Genomic DNA, 21,454 nt, shown 5'->3' with positions numbered 1-21,454 from the left:
ATTGTTTTTGTTATGGATCACTTTAATGCTTTTCCTATGGATTGCTTCTGTGCTTTTTTAAAAATCTTTCTTGATGGATGTCATCTCTGTTGCTTTCATAATGGATGGCTTTTTTTTTTTTTTTCATTTTATTTCAACAGGATTACTCTGTAATAGTTTAATGTCAATAGTATTTAATGTAGAGAACATGGAAAGATAAATAAATTGAAATAGAAATAATTATGCTAGGAACAAAAAAAAAAAGAAAGAAAATGAATGAAAAATATTTAGTCATTTAATTGGCAAGTATGAGAGACAACTCTGCATGTGTTTTAACCTTATTACCAGCTGACCTTCTCAGCAAACCATATGATTCTCTCTACACCAGTGGTTCTCGAAGTGGATGGTATTGCCCCGCTGGGGCAGTGGAAGGTTCCAAGGGGGCATTGAAGAAAAGGGGGCGATAATGGGGTAGTGATTCGTGTAAAAAGTGGGGTGATAAGTTGGGGCGATAATCAGCTTCATGTAAAAACAACAAGATAATGGGTTCATTAGGTTAAGTTTTATTTGTGAAATACAGTTGCTTTGAATTTGCTTCAGAAAGGGGTCTGTGTTTGTGATGGTTTGTTGGGGGTGGGGGCAGTAGGAACATGGCCCGAGTGTCAAGGGGGTGGCAACCCGAAAAAGTCTGGGAACCACTGCTCTACACTGTGCGTGTCAAAGTTGTGATGAGACTATCACAAAGTAAACGTATAAGAATCGTTTCTGACTCAGGGATGCCATCTGCATTGGAAACGATACTTAAATTAGCATTAACATGTTTCATGTAGTGTACATTAAGGAAACCTACTTAGAAGTATTTATATGTTAGATTTCTATATAGTTTGGGTTGTTGTGTAAGGAACTCCTCTCATGCAGATTGTTTTTAAAATGAACTTCTTTGAAAATGAATTGCTGTGTAAAGGGTTATACATGTTCTAATGGGACGCCTTCTAACAAATTGCTTTTCTTATGGATCACTTAGCAAATTGTTCTCTCTCTTTCTTTCTTTGTTTCACTTCCTCTCTTGGTATATATTGGCTGAAATGCACAAAAATAGAAAGCAATTATAAACGAATGCATATCATGTAAAAAGCACCTGTGCTGGCACCACGTAAAAAGCACTCTGTACACCCTGTAAAGTGGTTGGCACCAGGAAGGGGCATCCAGCTGTAGAAACCATTCCAAAGCTGGCAGTTGGTGCTTGCTACAATGCTTCAGCCGGCCAGCTCTTGTCAAACCATCAAACCCATGACATCATGGAAGAACAGACATTAAATGATGATGATGACAATATTTTATAACCCATACTTATATATAACTATACACACACACACAAATTCTAATCTGTGTATATATAAAACATTTTGTGTGTGTGTATTATATATATATATATAATATATATATATATATATATATATATATATGTAAATGTAATCATCATCATCATATGTGACAATTATTCGGTAGCTATGATAAAACTCCGAGTTTCGGATGCCAAGGTGGAAATCCACGCCACCATCTCTTCAATTATCTGGCCATCAGACACATGTTACATTTACAGATAAATTCCTCTATTTACATAATATCGAGGTCTCTTTCATTCTTTTGTTGTCTTACCATTTTTATCAATATATATACACACACACACACAATATTTATAGCTCGTGTCTACCTAACTCTCTCTCATGTGGCAGTGGCCTCCCTGGGGCCATAGCAGAAGTTACTTGACTAAAGTGCCATGCTGTGGGACTGAACCTGAAAGTTTGGTTGCAAAGGGAATTTCTTTGTTACACAGTAATATAATACACACACACACACACACACTCATACACACAATTCATTCCCATGTGCACATGTATAAGTATTCACATTGTTTTTGCCGTAGGAAGTTCATACTGACATCATTCTATCGGTTGTGCCATTTGCTTTGCCACTTTTTGGAAACATCGGAACATTGCTTCTAGAATCTACCATTCTGCTATATAAGTTGTAAGATCTTTCAGCTCTCTGCAAATATAGACACATTTAGGCTCTGTACATATCTACAGGTGGTGGTGGTGATGGTGATGGAGGCCTATACACAGCAAACCCACCTACATTCATACAACCTTGCCATGTGGAGTAGGTGCTTATTCAAATTCTGCTAAATTTATTAAAGAATTCTTTCCTCAAAAACTGACTTTTATTTACTAAATGACAGAAAAACAAGGACTCATCTTGTGAGGAACAACAACCAAAATGATATGACATCAATTGAGCTATCAATTTGTTTCATTTGTACATTTATTTAGTTTTCTATTTTAATTTATTTATTTATTGGTTTATTTCAAAATATCTTAGAAAATGCTTGGTGCTTTAAGCTAGCTATGGCAGAGACAATTTTAATATTTTTTTTTAAACTAAAAGAATTTATTGTTGTTGTTAACATTTTTAGAATGATTTAAAAGTGGAGATATTAAAAATATGGAGATGGCCTGTGGCTAATTGGATGCTGTGTCAGTTGTCATCAGAGTATAAGATTTATTTCCTAAAGAGAAACTATTACAACACCTGAAATGGTTAAACATTAAGACGAGTGCTCCAGTAATCTTCTCTTCTTGGAACATGGTCTTGGAAGGGTTTTTGTCCCCCTGTTTGGTGCTGTTTGTTAAGGCTTGACAGTTAACCTGAAGGAAAGGAAAATACCCAAGTAAAAAACCCAATATTTTATGCCCATGCTGTGAAAATAATCACGATAATAACGATAATCCTTTCTGCCATAGACACAAGACCTGAAATTTGGGGGGATGGGCTAGTCGATTACAGCAACCTCAGTTCTCAACTGGTACTTAATTTGTTGACCCTGAAAGGATGAAAGGCAAAGTCAGTCTTGGTGGAATTTGAACTCAGGACATAATAAAAATTGTTTGCCTGGCATGCTAACGATTCTGCCACTCACTGCCTTAATAATAATTATGATAATAATAATAATCCTTTCTACTCTAGGTACAAGGTATGAAATTTGAGGGAGGGGGATAATTGATTACATTGACCCTAATGTTTTACTGGTACATAATTTATTCTTTTCTACTCTAGGCACAAGGCCTGAAATTTTTGGGGAGGGGGCCAGTCAATTAGATTGATCCCAGTATGCAACTGGTACTTAGTGTATCAACTCTGAAAGGATGAAAGGCAAAGTCGACCTTGGCGGAATTTGAACTCAGAATGTAAAGACAGACGAAATGCTGCTAAGCGTTTTACCCCACATGCTAATGGTTCTGCTAGCTTTCTGCCATATTAATAGTCATCATAATCTTAACATAGGCACAAGTCAGGAGTAAGGGTCAGGAAATTAAATCAACATCAGCACTTGACTCGTATTCTAGTCTTTCAACCCTGAAAGGATGGAAGTGAAGAAAGTTGTCCTGAGTGGGGTTTGAACTCAGAATATGGAATATTAGAACTAAATGCTGATACACTGCCCTCATTTAAACTATATTAGAATGAGTTGGGGGCATTTTATTTGATGCTCTGATACTTTTTAGTGGAACCCTAGAAATTCCAGGTTTCATTTTTCAACTCTAATGGGTGAAATACACACACTCACACACACACGCGCGTGTGTGTATGTATTCATAAATAGTTGTTTTACTTATTTTAGTCACTGGACTGTAGCCATGCTGGAGCACTGCCTTAAAGGGTTTTAGTTGAGCAATTTGACCCCACACTTATGGCTATTTTTTTTTCCTCCCAAAGTCTGGTAGTTTTCTGTCAGTTTCTTTTGTGGAACTGCTATGTTACTAGGATGTAAACAAACCAACACCGGTTGTCAGGGTGGTAGTGGGGGACAAGCACACTCACACACATACGCTTAAACGCAACAGGCTTCCACACAGCATTCTGTCTGCAAAATTAGCTTGCAAGGCTTTGGACTGGTCAGTTTCAGGCTATAATAGAAGACCATCGCCCAAGGTACCACACAGTGGGGATGAACCTGAAACTATTTGACTGCAAAGTGATCCCCACTTCACCCCAAATGTAATTCTTCAGAACTACTTAAGCAGCATTCTTTTACGTTAAAGATTTTGATTAAGTCTTTGATGTCATTCCACTGTTAAGGTTGTTTAAAGTGTAACACTTAAAAAACAAAACAAAAAACCTTATGACAAGCATAATAAAAACAACAACTATCATAATAATAATAATATTTCTTTAATTGAGAAATTGGTAATTTTTTGAAAAAAAAAGAATATATAATAATAATAATAATATAAATAATGTAATACAAAATATAAATGATGTAATAAATAAATAAATAAATAATGATAATAATAATAGTATTAATAATAATAATAATAATAATAATAATAATGGTAATTTATGCTCATTTAGTGGTTCCAGATAACTGTATATTTAGGAAGACGATTGAACTCTATTTGACAATGGCATGTTTCTGTAACCCTACGTGTCTCTCCATTATCTCTCTGACCGTTTGTCTCTCTATATCTATCTGTCTATCTATCTTTCACTTTATTACTTTGCATGGCATTGTTCGACGTCTAGATGTGGCCATGGTCACAGATAACGAGGAATGGTTGGAAAAGCAAGGTTAGTCTTGATATATCTATCTATATATCTATATGACATTTCTGTTCAACTAACACTAACAGTATTATTTTTATTATAATTATTTATATTATTATTAACATACTAATTCTTTCTGCTATAGGCACAATACCAGAAACTTGGGATGGGGATGAGGGCTAGTTGACTAAGTCGGTGTTTGACTGGTTCTGATTTTTGGCACCTGGCAGATGCCAGGACCCCTGGACTGGTGGTACGTAAAAAGCACCATCCGAATCGTGGCTGATGCCAGTGCCGCCTCAACTGGCCTCCGTGCCGGTGGCACGTAAAATGCACCAATCCGACCGTGGCTGTTGCCAGCCTTGCCTGGCACCTGTGCAGGTGGCACGTAAAAAGTACCCACTACACTCACGGAGTGGTTGGCGTTAGGAAGGGCATCCAGCTGTAGAAACATTGCCAGATAAGACTGGAGCCTGGTGCAGCCTTCTGGCTTCCCAGATCCCCGGTCGAACTGTCCAACCCATGCTAGCATGGAGAACGGACGTTAAACGATGATGATGATGATGATGAAGGGCAAAGTTGGCCTCAATTGAATCTGAAGTTGCTGTGTAAAACTGGAAGGAATGCTAGAAAGTTACTGTTTTAAAATCTCACAACGAGAGATATTCAGCAACAGTACTTTGGAGTAAAGATTGTTTGCCAACATAACATGGCAGTCCTGGTTTAGGATGAATGTTGCTGTAATTTATCCCCAGGAGACATTGTCTCCAGCTGGCTGTACAGCACGATCTGTGTCCTTATATTTTCGAACAAGGGAATCTAGCACCCCCACTCAGCTCAAAACAATATCTGTGTATTGCAATTTCTGGGTTATTTCCCTCCATCAGCACAGAATAATTGTTCGGCAATACACAGATATTGTTTTGAGCTGAGTAGGGGTGCTAGATTCCCTTGTCCAAAAATATAAGGACACAGATGTCTCCTGGGGCTAAATTACAGCAACATTCGTCCTAAACCAGGACTGCCATGTTATGTTGGCAAACAATCTTTACTGGAAGGAGTGCTGTTAAGCGTTTTGTCTGGTGTGCAAACGATTCTGCCACCTTGTTGCCATTTTTAATTATTCTGTTTATTATAGGCGCCAGACTTGAAATTTTGTTTGGAGGGTGGGCTGGTTGATTACATTGACCTCCACCCCACCACTGGTGTTTACCTTGTTCTTTATTTTATCGACCATGAAAAGATAACAGTCAAAGTTAACTTCAGTAGTGTTTGAACTCAGAATGTAAAACCAGAAAAAATGGCACTAAGCAGTTTTTCTGGCATGCCAACGAGTTTGCTAGCTCACCACCTTCTATTTAGACTAATTGTTTCTAATTTAAGTACAAGGTAAACAATTTTGGTGGTGGTAGTCGTGGGGGCAAACCAATATCATTCCCCTACTCCACTCAAATATTTGACTTGTACTTTATTTTATAAAACCTGGCAAAGTGGCTGAGTTCCTTTTGAGCATTGGGTCTCACACAGGCAAGTGGCTGAGTTCCTTCTGAGTGTTGGTCCACACAGAGGCAAAGTGGTTGAGTTCCTTCTGAGTGTTGGTCCACACAGAGGCAAAGTGGCTGAATTCCTTTTGAGCATTGGGCCTCACAGAGGCAAAGTGGTTGAGTTCCTTCTGAGTGTTGGGCCACACAGAGGCAAAGTGGTTGAGTTCCTTCTGAGTGTTGGTCCACACAGAAGCAAAGTGGTTGAGTTCCTTCTGAGTGTTGGGCCTCATGGAGGCTATGAGCAATACCTTTGGCATTATGTTGTGGCAGATACTGGTGTCATGCAAATGGCACCCATGCCAGGGACACAAAAACGCACCCATTACACTCTCAGAGTGGTTGGCATTAGGTTGGGCATCCAGCTGTAATAAACCATGCCAAATCAGACTGGAGTCTGGTGCAGCCTCCCAGCTTGCCAAACCCGGTCAAACCGTCCAACCCATGCCAGCATGGACAATGGACATTAAATGATGATGAAAGGCAAAGTTAGTCTTGGTGAGATTTGAGCTCAGAATATAATGAGCTGAAAGAATTACCAGAAATAATATTCTCCAATGTGCTAATGACTCTGCCAGTCTGTTGAGTAATAGCAGGATGTAGCTAGAAAGATGAAGACATTTTGGAAGACAAAGCTGATAATTATTGCTGTGGTTTTAGGTGCACTTGGTTATTTTGCTTGGATAAAAAGCAAAAGTAATGAAAACGCAGGACAAAGAATATTGCTGAAATTCTTTGAGAAATATTGGTAACAAGTACTGAGTACAAGAAATAATTTATTCTACGAGACCTGGAACAAAGCAATGTTGACTTTGGCAGAATTTGAACTCTGAATGTAAAGCTAGAGGAACTGCTGCCAAGCGTTTTGTCCCACATGCTAATGGTTCATCCAGCTCTCTCTGCCATAACAATCCTTTCTACTATAGGCACAAGGCCTGAAATTGCAGGGGAGGTGGGTAAGTTGATTACATTGACCCCAGTGCTTGACTGGTATTAATTTTATCAAGTTTTGGGCTGATGAAAGGGAAAGTTGACACCAGCGGAATTTGAACTCTGAATGTAAAGACGAACGAAATACTGTTAAACATTTCACCTGGCGTACTTAACGATTCTGTCAGCTTGGTACTCTATAAATAACAATAATAGTGATTTCAAATTTTGGCACAAGGCCAGCACTTTCGTGAGATTACATCGATTCCCAGTGCTTAACTGGTAGCTGTTTCAGCATCCTTGAAAGGATGAAAGGCAAAGTCGGCCTCAGGGGAATTTGAACTCAGAACATACAGACTGACAAAATACTTTTAAGCATTTCACCCGGCATGCTAACAAAAAAACAAAACCAAAAAAAAAACTGCAGAAATGTTATTGATTGCTTTATTTTTCGATATTAACCACACAGAAAATGAAGTTTATTTTTTATTCTAAGCTTTTCTGAATAATTTCAACTTTTTTATATTCTTACTAAGCACTAGTTAAACACAGAGAAAAAGAGGGAGAGACTGAGAGAGTATGAGCCTGTGTGCGTGCGAGCATCTGTGTGTGTGTGTGGCTTGATTTAAGGGTTTTGGAATTACAAAGATAAAGGAAAAGAATAGACACAGATTGAGGTGAATTATGTTTTTTTTTTTATTGCGTGTGCAATGGTATGATTGGTTATATTGGCTTATGGGTAGGATAACAAGTTCCTGCCATTCTAAGTAATACAGACAAAACACCAAGACACTGATATACAGATATGTGTGTGTATGTAGAAGGACAAAATGAGAGATCAGAAATGCACAGACAGAAACCGAAATCCTAAACAAGGCAAGATGAATTCCTTGTGATTTCTTCATCTGATGCCATGGAAATGGAAACGGTTAATTAGGATCTTTTAGATGTTGTCCTTCATAATGTCGGTCAGATCAAAAGATCTCTGTGTTTGATTCTGCCAGCTGTGGTCTTTGAATATACTGTCATCATCAGGGTACACACATATCTTTATTTTTTACATTTTGGTTTTTGTATTCATCAATTAAATGGCTTGATATGTGTTAAACCCGAAGTAACCACATCATAGATGAGTCAGTTTCGACAGTTAAAAACACGCACAAAAACCTGTCATATTCCGTTTTCATTTATTTCTTGAGGTGTTAAATTTTCAACACATGTCTGTGACCACCTCACTGACTCAGTTCCACTGCAACTGTTGCTGGTGACGTTTTAAAAGCATCACGCTTTTGTTTTTCATTTCAAATAATTCTCATGATGTAATTTAATATTTTAGTCTAAAGGCTTTGGCCATAGGTGAACTCATTCAGGATTAACCCGGGGCTAAACACCACCAGCAGTTTGCACACTTTATAAAGACATGACAATTAGCCACCAGTTGTCACTCTTCTTTTTTTTCTTTGTCTAACAACAAAAACAGCTTCTCTCTTTTATAAACACCTAACAACAACAGATTCTTCTGTTTTCAAACACCTAACAACAAGTTGTCACTTTCTAGAAACATTTAACAACAACATTTAACAAAACTGATTTATTAATCTTTATTAAACCAAACTTGATATTTCTTTATTAATCTTTGGTCTTGTTTTAAGTCAAGTTGTTGCTTCGTCCCTTCTGCATCCAATTTACTCAATCAGATGTAATGCTTATTTCTTCAAAATTTCATTGATGTGATTGTTTACTTTTTAGAATGACATTGTAGGGTTGGTACAAGAAGCCAGATCTGGACAGTTTGAACTTAAAACAGGAAAGAACATTTGGGGTCAGATATTGCTAATTTAAATGCTAAAGGGTTGAGATTTTTTCCTTTCTGTTTTTCCATAACAAATGCAGTGGAGCACCTGTTTAACATTTTGTTGCTGTTGTTGTTATTGCAGTTGTTGTTGTAATTGCTGGTGTTGTTGTTATTGTTGTTGCACATAAAATAAGGCGGCATGTTTTGTTGCATTGATGTGGAATTGTTGTGGCTGTCCTTCTGGTTTATGCAGCCTACTCATGAAAATGGGTTTTATGAACTCAGAGTATGCTCAGGCACATGAGGCCGAGGTTGGGAATGACGGGAGTTAGACTCTCTAAACCCCCATTCATCATGCATTGAACAGTAGTGGAACCCTAGTTTAGCCCAGGGTCAACCATGGCCTAAATTAGTGAAGAAAATGGCGGGGAGGGGGGAGGGGTTGATGACTAAACTAGATTTGCTTTGACCCAAGGTCAACACATGGGTTAAACTATGATAACCAATCCAGCCAACTCCACCTTATTTTGTAACTTGTATACAGGGGACCTAGAATCACAGTGACCAACCTGTTTTTGTTTTTAAATGGTAAAATGCGGTGAGAGAGAGATTTGGCTGTTATTTTCAGCAGGTTCAGTGACAACATAATGGCTCTGTGAAGTTTTCCATCATTATACCTGGAAATCATTTATGCATTCCTTGACTGATGTTTGCCTTTTGTTGTGGTTTAGTCCCTGCTCCATCCAGGTCATCTCTGATGGGGGTAACCTATGATTAAAGGTTTTTCAGCCACGTATGGGTCTGCTTCTTATAAAAATTGATCATCTTTTGGTTAAAGGAAATCTAAATAAGTATGCTAGTGATGATGATGTTGTTTATTATTATTGAGGTTTGTAATGCTAATATATTGTCATTTTTTCTTTTTTTTTTTTTTTGTTTATTCCCTTATTCGTTGCTCTGCTGCCTTGCTGGGTTTCTTTCTTTCACCAATCAAACTTTCACCAATCAAACCTGACCTCCACATCGACCCCTTCAATGGACAATCAGGCCTATTGGATGAGATACGCCAGCTAAACGATGACAAACGGCTTATGTCCCAGCTGATGCAACAAAATCAGGAGAGCTACGAGAAAAGGATGCATGAACTGCTTAGTTCTGGCGAGGACATAGAACATCGGTACAGTGAGCTTCTGGAGGAGAAGCGCCAGCAGGTGGATGACCTCAAGTTGCAGCTGGAGGCCGTCGACAGACAGCTGAAGGCCAACAAGCAATTTCTCAATGTAAGTTTCTACCTAGTGAAAGACTCATCAGCTTATCTATGTGACTTTCACCCTCAATCTGGTCTCTGTTCTCGTGTGCGTGTGTACATGTGTGTGTGTTTGTGTGTATGTTTGTTGGTATTGTGTGTATTTGTGGTTGTGTATGCACCATTAGGTATTGTGTGGATGTGTGTGTACATGCACATGTATGTGTTTATGTATGTGTATATGTGCATCTTTATTGATATTGTGAGGGTGTGGTTATGTGTGCACCTTTGTACATGTGTGTATGATTCTCTGTTTGTTGTGTGCATTTCTCTGTGCATATCTTTGTACATATGTGCATGTTTGTGTGTGCACGTCTTTTTCAGTGTGTGTATGTGTGTGTGTGTGTGTATGTGGATCTAAGAATATGATTGCATTATAGTGGCGTGATTAGTTGTTGCTGTTTAACCTAAAGTCAGTCTTGATCAAACAGACTTATGATCAAAGGCATTCCAGCCATGACCATTCTGCCTTTTCCCTATGTGTAACGAACCCAAGATTACATTATCCAATGTATCCTTTCCTAAGATGATATGATGTGATTTGAGAGAGATTTGGTTACTGTTTCTTGCAGGTCAAATGGTTATGTAGAAGCTTCTTTGTTGCTTTGTGGTGTAGACGGTAGCTCCATCTGGTGTTATGGGTGGGTTGTATCTGATGTGGTGCAGTATTTTGATCGAGGTAGGCCAAGAACAAGGTGGTTTGATAATATCCATAGTTTTGGTCAGCCATGCTTGGGAATCCAGCTGAAAAGTCTAATGATGGTTGCTTCTGATAGGACCCTAAAGAGGAGGTGCCTGGCGACCTTTCCACCATGACCTTCCCAACAGTACGGGGCAGAAAAGATGGATGGATTGATGGATAGCTGTTGCTGTCTTGTGCTGTGTTCAGTGTAGTGTAGGCCAAGAAGGTGAATGTGTCAGATACCCACCTCCCCACCTGTCATCGTGTACCTCACTGCATCATTGACAGGCATAGCTGAGTGGTTATGGATTCAGTCCCACTGCATGACATCTTGGTGTCTTCTACTATAGCCGTTTGGCTGACAAATGCCTTGTGAGTGAATTTGGTAGGTGGAAACTGTGTGGAAGCCTGTTGTGTGTGTATATACATGTGTCTTTGTGTTTGTCCTTCACCACGGGTTGACAACTGGTGTTGGTTTGTTTACATTGCCATAACTTAGAAGTTTGGCAAAAGTGTTATTCACCGTCCATTTGCTACTCTGTGTGTGTGTGTGTGTGTGTGTGTGTGTGTATACATACATACATACATATATATTATATATATAATAAAAATAAAAGGGTAAAATTAATTAATTAATTAATCAATCAATCAATTGATGAATTAATAATTAATAATTTTACCAAGTAGTTTGGTACATTAAAATGACCTTTTTAGGTAAAATTATACAAATATTCTATAATTATAAACATAATTATAATCAGGGGTCAGCTAAGTACTTCACCACGCACCAAATTTAGAAATAGGAGTTAAATGCCTTTTCTACTATCATAAAGATCTCCCAGACAGTAACACACTTTTTGTGTGCTACTGTCTTGGAGATCTTTATGGTAGTAGAAAAGGCAATTAATTCCTTTTTCTAATTTCGGTGTGTGGTGAAGTAATTAACTGACCCTTGATTATAATTATGTTTATAATTATAGAATATTTGTATATATATATATATATGTATATATTTTTTACATACAAAATTTAATGGACTGACCACTAAAAATGGACGGTCAATATGCTAGTTATAGATGTCAAAATCGCTAGCATATAGCATCCACTTTTAGTGGTCAATCCTTTAAATTTTGTATGTAAAAACTATTTTAATCTTCGGATTTTTTTAATATGCTAGGCCACTGGTTTTAATTGATTAATATCAATTTCTACCCTTATTCAATTTTATATATATATATATATATATATATATATATATATATATATATATATCTGTTGTTCATTTAGGAGCAAGCCCATGAACGAGAGCAGGAGAGGGAGGAGTATCAGAAGGAGATCAACCAATGGAGGACCACTGTCCAGCAGATGGAGCGACAACAGAACACTGAGATTAGACTGAAGAAAGAGGTTAGTGGATATTATGCTTATTAAAGGTTTTTTTTTTAATATTATATCTGTCTATCAATACACACACACACACACTCACCCATTCCTACATGGTAAAAATCTACAACAAGAATACAGGGAACTTGCCATAGAAAGTGGAAAATCCAATGTTTCAGACAGAATATTCCAGGCCAACCTGTCATCCCCATCTTCAACACAACGAATCATTTCATCACTCACTTATCAATGTGCAGCATCTTCAAACACCAAAATCTACATACTCAAAGAAACAGAAAGAACCCTGCTTCAGATTTAGACTTGGTATCATATCACCGACAGGTTCAAATGGATGTTTTTTCCCTCTATTCCTACACCTCATCTTATTTCATCAGACCCTTTCTTACCCTTCAGCTCCCTTTTTATCTCAAGTTTTTCTTTTTCATTCTCACTTTCACATACTTCTCCTCATTCTATTCCCCTTTCTTTCTACTTCTTTCACTCTGTTTCACTCTCTCCTACTACTTCCTATCCGTATATGAAGCTTCTGTGGTCCTATGTCCCTCATCAGTTCTGCTGTCTCCTATCAATGAAGGACTCTGTCTGAAATGTTAGATTTTTCACTTTCTACAACAAATTCACTATACTGTGTTGATTTCAGCAAATAATACAAATCTCACTAATGTAGACCAGTACCAGTCACTTTGTAGTATATTTGATCATTCATATACCATATATACAAGGTTATTCAAAAAGAATGAACTGATTTCATTACGCAATATTTTAATAAGGAAAAGCAATAAAAAATTCCAGCTAAATCACAATTATTTACTCACAGTCAACTTTTATTTCCTGTCTTACAGGTGTTCAATGTGGCCACCACCTGCATCATGGGCAACATCAATGCGATAAGAGAATTCCTCCCAGGGGCGTATCAGCATATCACAATCCGCTAAGTTGATTGCTGTTGTTATTCAATGTTTAACGTCATTGAGGTTAGTGGGTATGTTGATACGCCTCTGGGAGGAATTCTCTTATCACATTGATGTTGACTGTGCTGCAGGTGGTGGCCACATTGAACACTTATAAAACAGGAAATAAAAGTTGATTGTGAGTAAATAATTGTGACTTAACTGGACTTTTCTATTGCTTTTCCTTATTAAAATATTGCGTAATGAAATCAGTTCATTCTTTTTGAATAACCTTGTATATATATATCTGTGGTTCCTTTGGTATGTTTGTTCCCAAACACCATTTATTTTAGTGCTGTTGACACTGCTGGATTGAATGGTACTGCCCAGGTGTCGAAACCATAATGATATCCATGGGGCAGCTGATGAAGGAGGTATGTTGGATTGTTGGTATGGCTGTTTTTTTATATGTGGATATATATATAAATATATATAAATATATATATGATGATTTGGTGATCAACAGTGACATTGGTTATAGGTTTTCAATGATGCTGGTCACAAGTTCACTCCGTTTATGATGATGACTGCAACTTGGCTGGAATAATTCCAGGAAATTATTAAGATTATCTTTTGTTCAAATGCAATGGCTTCCTTGTATTTTTGTTATGCATGTGTACATCTTTTTCTGATATACATTTGTGAAAGATGTATCTCTCTCTATCTCTCTCTCTCTCTCTCTCTCTCTATTGGCACTGAGGCAAACTACTATTAAAGACATGTAACTTCTACCAAATTTGTTGAGTGCCATTTTCTTTTGTTTGTCCACTGACACACACACTCTCTCACTCTCTCTAACTCTCTCTCTCTCTTTTACATAGATGTCTCTCTCTCTCTCTCTCTCTTTCTCATAAATATAGACATATATATATGTATATATATATACATATGTAAAACCTTTTATTTTTATTATCTTTTCTCTTCTTCTATGGAATCTTTCTACTGGTCTTACTATTCCCCCTGTTTCCTTTTTGGGGATCACTGCTCTGTTAGATGGTGAGTTTTTATGGGTTTTCTATTGCTCCCACCTTCTCATTTCTGACAACACCCATCTCCCTTCATCTTTTCCTTCCAATAGTGCCCCACCACCACCACCACCACCACACCCTTTCATATCCTACCCGACCACCCAACCGGTTTTAACTCTAATAACTCTTCTACATGTCTCACATAGAATACATTGTTGTTGCTCCTGTTGTTGTTGATATAACTGCTGTTTTGTTAAACCTTGTTTTTCTCTCTCCTGGCTTTCTTTCTCTGCAAAAAATCCTTATTTGTTGTAACCCCAGCCCCAACATCCAACTTTCCTTATCTCCTTCACACACTTACCTCTCTCTCTCTCACGTCTCTCTCCTCTTTCTCTTTGCCCTTGTTGCTAATAAACGAATTATTATTATTGTTATTGTTCTGACCCTCATTTTCACATCCCCAGTACTGCCACTACCACTACTACTACCCACACAATTATCCTTAATATTACTACAACAGAACCATTGCCTCTGCTACTGCCGTTTGTGTCTATGACCACCACCACCACCTCTAAAATGTTCCCCTTACTACCACAACCACCACAACTGGTACTGTCTCCATCACTACAGTCACCACTACCACCATTACCACAACTGCCACTACCACTGCTGCTCCACCACCATTACTACTGCCACCCTCACCCCCAGACTATCACCACAACTACCCTAACCCTTACCTCCATAAATGTTATTGTCTCTATGACGACGGCCACCACACTGCACTCACCACCAAAATTATCCCTCCACCGTCATGACCATCACTCTATTGTCTCTATTCCCCTAACCCTAACCCAACCACTATCACAACTACCATCACCATTCTTAATACTGCTATCGTGACTGCCACCACCACCACCACCACTACCACCACACCTACCTACCCACCCACTCAAAAAACAAGATGGCTCACTAAATCGTGTGTTAACCCCATTGCCAGGTGGAGGAACTGTCTGACCAGTTGGAAAGCCGCATCTCTACCCAGAGTCAGATGTTGATGAAGAAAGAACAGCTTGAACGAGACATTCAAGACAAAGATTTGAATGCGTTGGAACTGAAGCAGTTGGTGGAACAACTAGAACAAGAGTTGGACGAGAAAGTTACCAAAGAGAAGCAACAGGAACAGGTAAGAGTCTTTGACTATTCATGGTGTGTGAGGAATGCTTATTGATACACAGAGGAGAGATAAAGATTGGTAAATAGTACAAGTAAGAATCTTTCTTGTGTCCATAGAAGATTCATGGTTTTGTTTTTCTTCTGTCAATCTCAAGAGAAAATAGCACCATTTTGCAGTCAACCGTTACTGCACAGGAACCAAATATGTTTGTGCAGCTTCTCTTGAGACTTGGGGAAACAAGTTAACTTGTTCTGATGGTGCATTACTTGTTGGAACTCTCCACGTTTCATATCATGTGGTAGTGTGCTCATTTTCGTTTTACTGACCAATAGAAAGAGATTGTGAGAACTTATTTGCATATGATTAGCATATTACATCACCAACAAAATTTTAATCAGTGCAGAGAGGGTTAATAAAACATTTTTGAAAGAAGCCAAATACATTATTTACAATGGATGGAGGGGTGTCCTTATCTTGTTTGTTGTTACAACACAATCAGGTGTTCTGGTGGAATTTTGAACCCACCCCTTTATTTGACTAATGGGGTACTCTGTTCTCATTTCTAAGGTATTCTCTTTTAGCTGATGTTATTGTTTCTGTCGATATTATCTCCCAAGTCCCTGCCTGAGATTGAACTTGGAATCTGAGAGTTAGTAGCCTGTACTTACAGGCATATAGTGTAGTGGATAAGAGCGTGGGCTATTAACCCTTGGATTCTGAGTTCAATCCCAGGCATTGACATGGGAGATAATATCAACAGAAAAAATAACAGCAACCAAAAAGGAATACCTTAGGAATGAGAACAGGGTACCCCATTGGTTGGGTCCGAAATTCCACCAGATCACCTGATGAAGGCTGGAGAATACATCAGCCGAAACCATGTGGTAACAATGAACAAGGTGAGGACATATAGCCATCCATTGTAAATAAAGTACAAAATTCCTCATCTCAAAAATATAGATCAGAACCCAAATAATTTAAAACATTTGCCACTCACAATTGAATTAGATTGGGGAAGACATCAAAGGTGACTTTAAGTCCAGGATTAGACAAGGTTACTTGTGGTGATGATTATCATCATCATCATCATCATCATGATATGATGCCCACTTTTCCATGCTTGCTTAGGTTAAGCAGTTTATTGGGGCAGACTTTCTATGTGCTGATGCCTTCCCTGTTACTAACCCTGACCTGTTTCCAAGCATGGTAAATATTACTGTGGACTGATACAAAATATTGGAAATGATGATAATTATTTAGAAGAATCATGTGACACACACACACACACACACACACACACACACAGAACAGGCTTCTTTTAGTTTCGTATCCTCTCACAATGCTTTGGTTGGCCAGGGGCTATAATAGAAGACACCCAAGGTGCTATGCAGTGGGACTGAACACAAGACCTTGTGGTTAAGAGCCAAACTTCTTAATCACACAGCCTCACCAAATGGCTCCCAATCATCATCATCGTCATTGTTTAACGTCCATTTTCCATGCTGGCATGGGTTGGATGGTTTGACTGGGGACTGGCAAGCCAGGAGGTCGCCCCAGGCTCCAATCTGATCTGGCAATATTTCTACAGCTGGATGGCCTTCCTAACGCCAACCACTCAGAGAGTATAGTGGGTGTTTTTTACATACCACTGGCATTGGCCATGTTCGGATGGTGCTTTTTATGTGCTACTGGCACAGGAGCCAGTTGGGGTGGTGGAGCTGGCATTGACCACGTTTGTGTGGTGCTGGGTTTTGTAACCTGGACACAGTCAGAAAAGACGTGCAAGAGCTTGGTAGTCATAGGAGTATGGTTCCTTAGACAAGTTCTGAATATGTTCAATGACAAACACAAACAAATAAAAATAATAAATAAATAAATCACTTCCCTATATCATAAAGTTTTTGGTATTTCTGATGCTGTTCTTTCAGAGAATTCTCCAGCTTGAACAGCAGATCACCAAACTACAGGAAATCAACGAAGAACTAAGCGAAGAGATGAAGTTGTCCACAACAGAAGACAAAAAAATCATTGGTAGTCTGGAGACTCAGCTGGGTGATCAGCGACTGGTTTATGAGAAGAAAGCCTTAACGCTGGATGAAGAACTGAAGAAAGCCCGCAGAATTGAAGAGGTTCGGCATACATAGATTTTTTTTTATTGAGTAAGGGGGAGGGTGGGAAAATTTATTAATTCAAGAAAATATTTTGAATTTATGATCTGGGACCTGTACATCTGTAATGCCCAGATCATCATCGTTTAACGTCTACCTTCCATGCTAGCATGGGTGGGACGGTTTGACAAATACCTTAGTTAATGAGAACCCAGGTTCGAACTTTTCCCAAGACACCTGGTGAAGGCTGGAGGGTATACCAGCCGAAACATGTAAACAATAAACAAGATGAGGAGAAATATCTGTGAAATGTAAATAATGTACATAATTCCTCATCTCTTAAATGTAGAACTGTATTAGGGAATTTATTTCCCAGAACCAAGGGGCAGTCTTGGTGGTTTGGTGTGAAAAGGGTTAATTATGTGCCTTTACATTCTGAGTTCAAATGCTGATGAAATCTTCTTCACCTTTTGTCCTTTCTGAGGATCAATATAATAAAGTACCAGTCAAATACTGGAGCTGATTTGATCTTATTATATCACCATCATCATTTAACATCTGCTTTTCCCTGTTTCCATGGGACAGCAAGCTGGCAGAATTGTTAGCACGCCTTGTGAAATGCTTAGCGGTATTTCGTCTACCATTACATTCTGAGTTCAAATTCCACTGAGGTCGACTTTACCTTTCATCCTTTTGGGGTCGATTTAAATAAGTACCAGTTACACACTGGGGTCAATGTAATCAACTTAATCTCTTTGTCTATCCTTGTTTTTCCCCTCTATGTTTAGCCCCCTGTGTGCAATAAAGAAATAAATATTTTCCCTGTTGCCATGGGTCAGATAGAATTTGTTGAGGCAGATTTTCTAAGTCCTGATACCCTTCCTATCGCCCCCCCCCTGTTTCAAAGCAAGGTGATATTTTCCATGGCCACCGAAGCCTGATATTGAACAACAAGCTTGTTGACAACCATCACATGATGTTGTGGCAAGGCAACACACACATATACAGATGTATGTATATGATGGCAGCCCATCTACTGAATCCCCTCACAACACTTTAGCTATCTGTTGTAGAAGACACTTGTCAAGGTGACCCACTGTGGGACTGAACCCAAGACCGCATACTTGAGAAGCAAGTGTCTTAACCACACAACCACTCATGTGCCTATAGCCACCTCTGTGCCTATAGCTACCCTTGTGCCTATAGCCATCACCCTGCCTACAGCCAGTGATGGCTATAGGCCTTGTATTATCATCATTTTATAAACACTAGAATGATTTGGAGTTAAGTCTGTTGCCCTTTCTAGTAATCTCATTGACCACATAGAGGCTCCCTTGTTGGTATATAGCTGTTACTGTTACTGTTACCCTAAACCAGATTTATTTAAGACATATGGTGGAAAGTATTTCAGCCATGCCCATCTCATCTGTTCAGGAGTTGTATTAAAAAAATTGTTGAAGTATAACCAATTCGTGGTTATAAAAAAATCTTATATGGACCCCCCAAGGGCCATAGGGAGCCCCAGTGGCCATAGGGATCCTGGTTGAGATTCATTTACATAAGGGGCTCTCTGATTGGCTTTAATCACTGCTGTTGCTGCTGCTGCTGTTACTTATATCATTTGTGGTTAATATGTGTCTGTTTTTCCATTCAACTCTCCTTGCAGGAACTTTCTAGTGAAAAAGCTGCCCTTGAACAGCATGTTTGTGAAAACCTGCTCCAAATAGCCTCACTGAAGAACCAGTTGGATGAATCCCGCCAGCGTAAAATGTCCCTGGGGATGTTAGAGGAACCAGAAGAATCTACCGTCCAGTTGCAGATCAAAGAAAATGAGGTAAAGTATCTTGTTGTACATTGCATTGGTGAAAAAGGGTTGAGTAGTCTTGCAGATGTTGCAAATTAGGGTTTTTACTTAAGTTTAAATGTTTACTTTTTGGTGTAAGAGTGCATCGGTTTATTAAGACTTCCATGTGTCATAATTTTCATTGTCTTATTATGTCTGTCTTCCATACTGGCATGGGTTTGATGATTGGTAGACCACAGGACTGCATTGAGCACTAATGTTTGCTTTGGTATGGTTTCTAGTGATGGACTCAACAACTTTTGTGATCAGTTGGCCTGCCGAGGAAGAAAAAAAAAGATGAGGCATGGAAAAGATGGCCAAGAACAACCAAGAAGGCATCTTCCATGCGGAAGCACCTGTTCCACTTGTGGAAGAAACGTCTGAGCAAGAATTGGACTCGTCTGTCACCTCAGGATCTATGAATAACTGTATAAAACAAAACAGAAGAAAAAAAAGACCATCATCCATGACTGTGAGGGGTTGTCATGATTGCTGGATGCCCTTCCTAATGTCAACCACTTTAAAGAGTGTACTTCATGCTTTTTATGTGGCACCATCAGCAGTGAGGTCACTGACTAACTTGCAGGACAAGGCCGACCCCTCAACTGGTGGGGCGGGAGTAGCATTCGAGGACAGAAAAGGTCTTGCATTAGAAGGGAAACTTAGTTACCTCAGGTGGGGAGAGAGAGAGAGAAGGGAAAAGGTGGTAAAGATGTGACAGGAATTGGGCAGAGGCCATACACTCCAAGTTGGAAGCATGTGGCTTAGTGGTTAGAGTGTTGGACTCCTGATCACAAGATAGTGGTTTCAATTCCTGGACCGAGCAGTGAGTTGTGTTTTTGAGCAAAACACTTCATTTCATGTTGCTCCAGTCTACTCATCTGGCAGAAAGGAGTACTCCTGCAAAGGTCTGGTGTCCTGTCCATGTGGAGAATATATCTGCCATGAAACTAGGAAATTGACACGTAAAAAGCACCATTCGAGTGATTGTTGCCAGTGTCGCCTTACTGGCACCTGTGCCAGTTTCATGTGAAAAACAACATTCAAGCATGGTTGTTGCCAGTACCACTAGACTGGCTCCTGTGCAGGTGGCACATAAAAAGCACCATTTGAACTTGGTCATTGCCAGAACTACCTGACTGGCCCTTGTGCAGGTGGCTCGGAATGATTGGCGTTAGGAAGGGAATCCAGCTGTAGAAACTTTGCCAGATCAGATTGGTCTAACCCATGCTAGCATGGAAAGCAGACGTTAAATGATGATGATGATGAATAATATTTCTGAAATTGGCCATTATTTTTGGAACAACCTAATATTTTAATTTTTCTTTTATATTTTCAATTTTGTATTTGGCTAGTTTTGTCCTTCATCCTGTCCTCTTCATCCTGCTTCTCTCTAGTTTTTGCTATCTCTGTGTGTGTAGCCATTTCTCTTTTATTTCTTTCAGTCATTAGACTATGGCCATGATGGGGCATCACCTTGAAAGGTTTAATTGAACAAATCGACTCCAGTACTTACAAGTCTGGTACTTATTTCGTTGATCTTTTTTGCTGAACCGCAAGGTCCCAACATGGCTGCAGTCCAGTGAGTGAGACAAGAAAAAGATTAAAAAACATAAAATGAAGGTTTCTTTTTCCCTCCTTCACCAGTCTTTACTATTTCATCATTCTTGTATTTGTTGTTGCTGTCATCATCATCATCATCATCATCATATATATAACTGTATTTTTATAAATTTTTTGGTATCAGCTGGATGTTCTATCTGACATGGTGGACAAACTTGAATTGGAAGTGGAACGCAAGAACAGTGAACTGGCTGAACTGAAGAAAAGACTGAATGGTAACCTTGATGATAGCAAGGATGATGAAGATGATGATGATGATCATGATAGTGTTGCTGGTAGTGATGGAGGGAGCACCACCAGAGTTCTTCAGTTGAAAGAAGAGAATGAACGGTTGAAGGTATTTCCTCTATTATTATTATTATTATTATTATTATTATTATTATTATTATTGTCATTGTTGACCCCAACAGATCTGTGTTTATTGTGTAGACGTAGGTTCAAAGATGCTTATCAGAGTTGACGGGGTCTAAAGGGGCTCCCCATCTTTTTTTTGTTATAGTTACACACAGATGCAACTGTGTGGTTAAGAAATTTTGTCCCCAACTA

At 38.8% G+C, this 21,454-nt stretch overlaps 1 protein-coding gene across 1 annotated transcript in view; it reads left to right on the top strand.

Annotated features, from left to right (window-relative positions):
- Positions 1-21,454, top strand: part of LOC115216356 (A-kinase anchor protein 9) — a 120,701-nt gene that overhangs the window by 6,270 nt on the left and 92,977 nt on the right. Inside the window, exons 2-9 of the mRNA XM_036506358.1 lie at positions 4,564-4,608; positions 9,898-10,130; positions 12,126-12,245; positions 14,186-14,188; positions 15,158-15,343; positions 17,263-17,463; positions 19,109-19,276; positions 21,033-21,245. Coding sequence (XP_036362251.1) covers positions 4,564-4,608; positions 9,898-10,130; positions 12,126-12,245; positions 14,186-14,188; positions 15,158-15,343; positions 17,263-17,463; positions 19,109-19,276; positions 21,033-21,245 — 1,169 coding nt within the window. The remainder of the gene's footprint in view (positions 1-4,563; positions 4,609-9,897; positions 10,131-12,125; positions 12,246-14,185; positions 14,189-15,157; positions 15,344-17,262; positions 17,464-19,108; positions 19,277-21,032; positions 21,246-21,454) is intronic.

This window comes from Octopus sinensis, linkage group LG10 (assembly GCF_006345805.1).
Source record: "Octopus sinensis linkage group LG10, ASM634580v1, whole genome shotgun sequence".
In the NCBI taxonomy this organism is placed as follows: domain Eukaryota; kingdom Metazoa; phylum Mollusca; class Cephalopoda; order Octopoda; family Octopodidae; genus Octopus; species Octopus sinensis.
The sequence above is the reverse complement of the archived record's forward strand: the minus strand, read 5'-3'. Positions and strand labels throughout refer to the sequence as shown.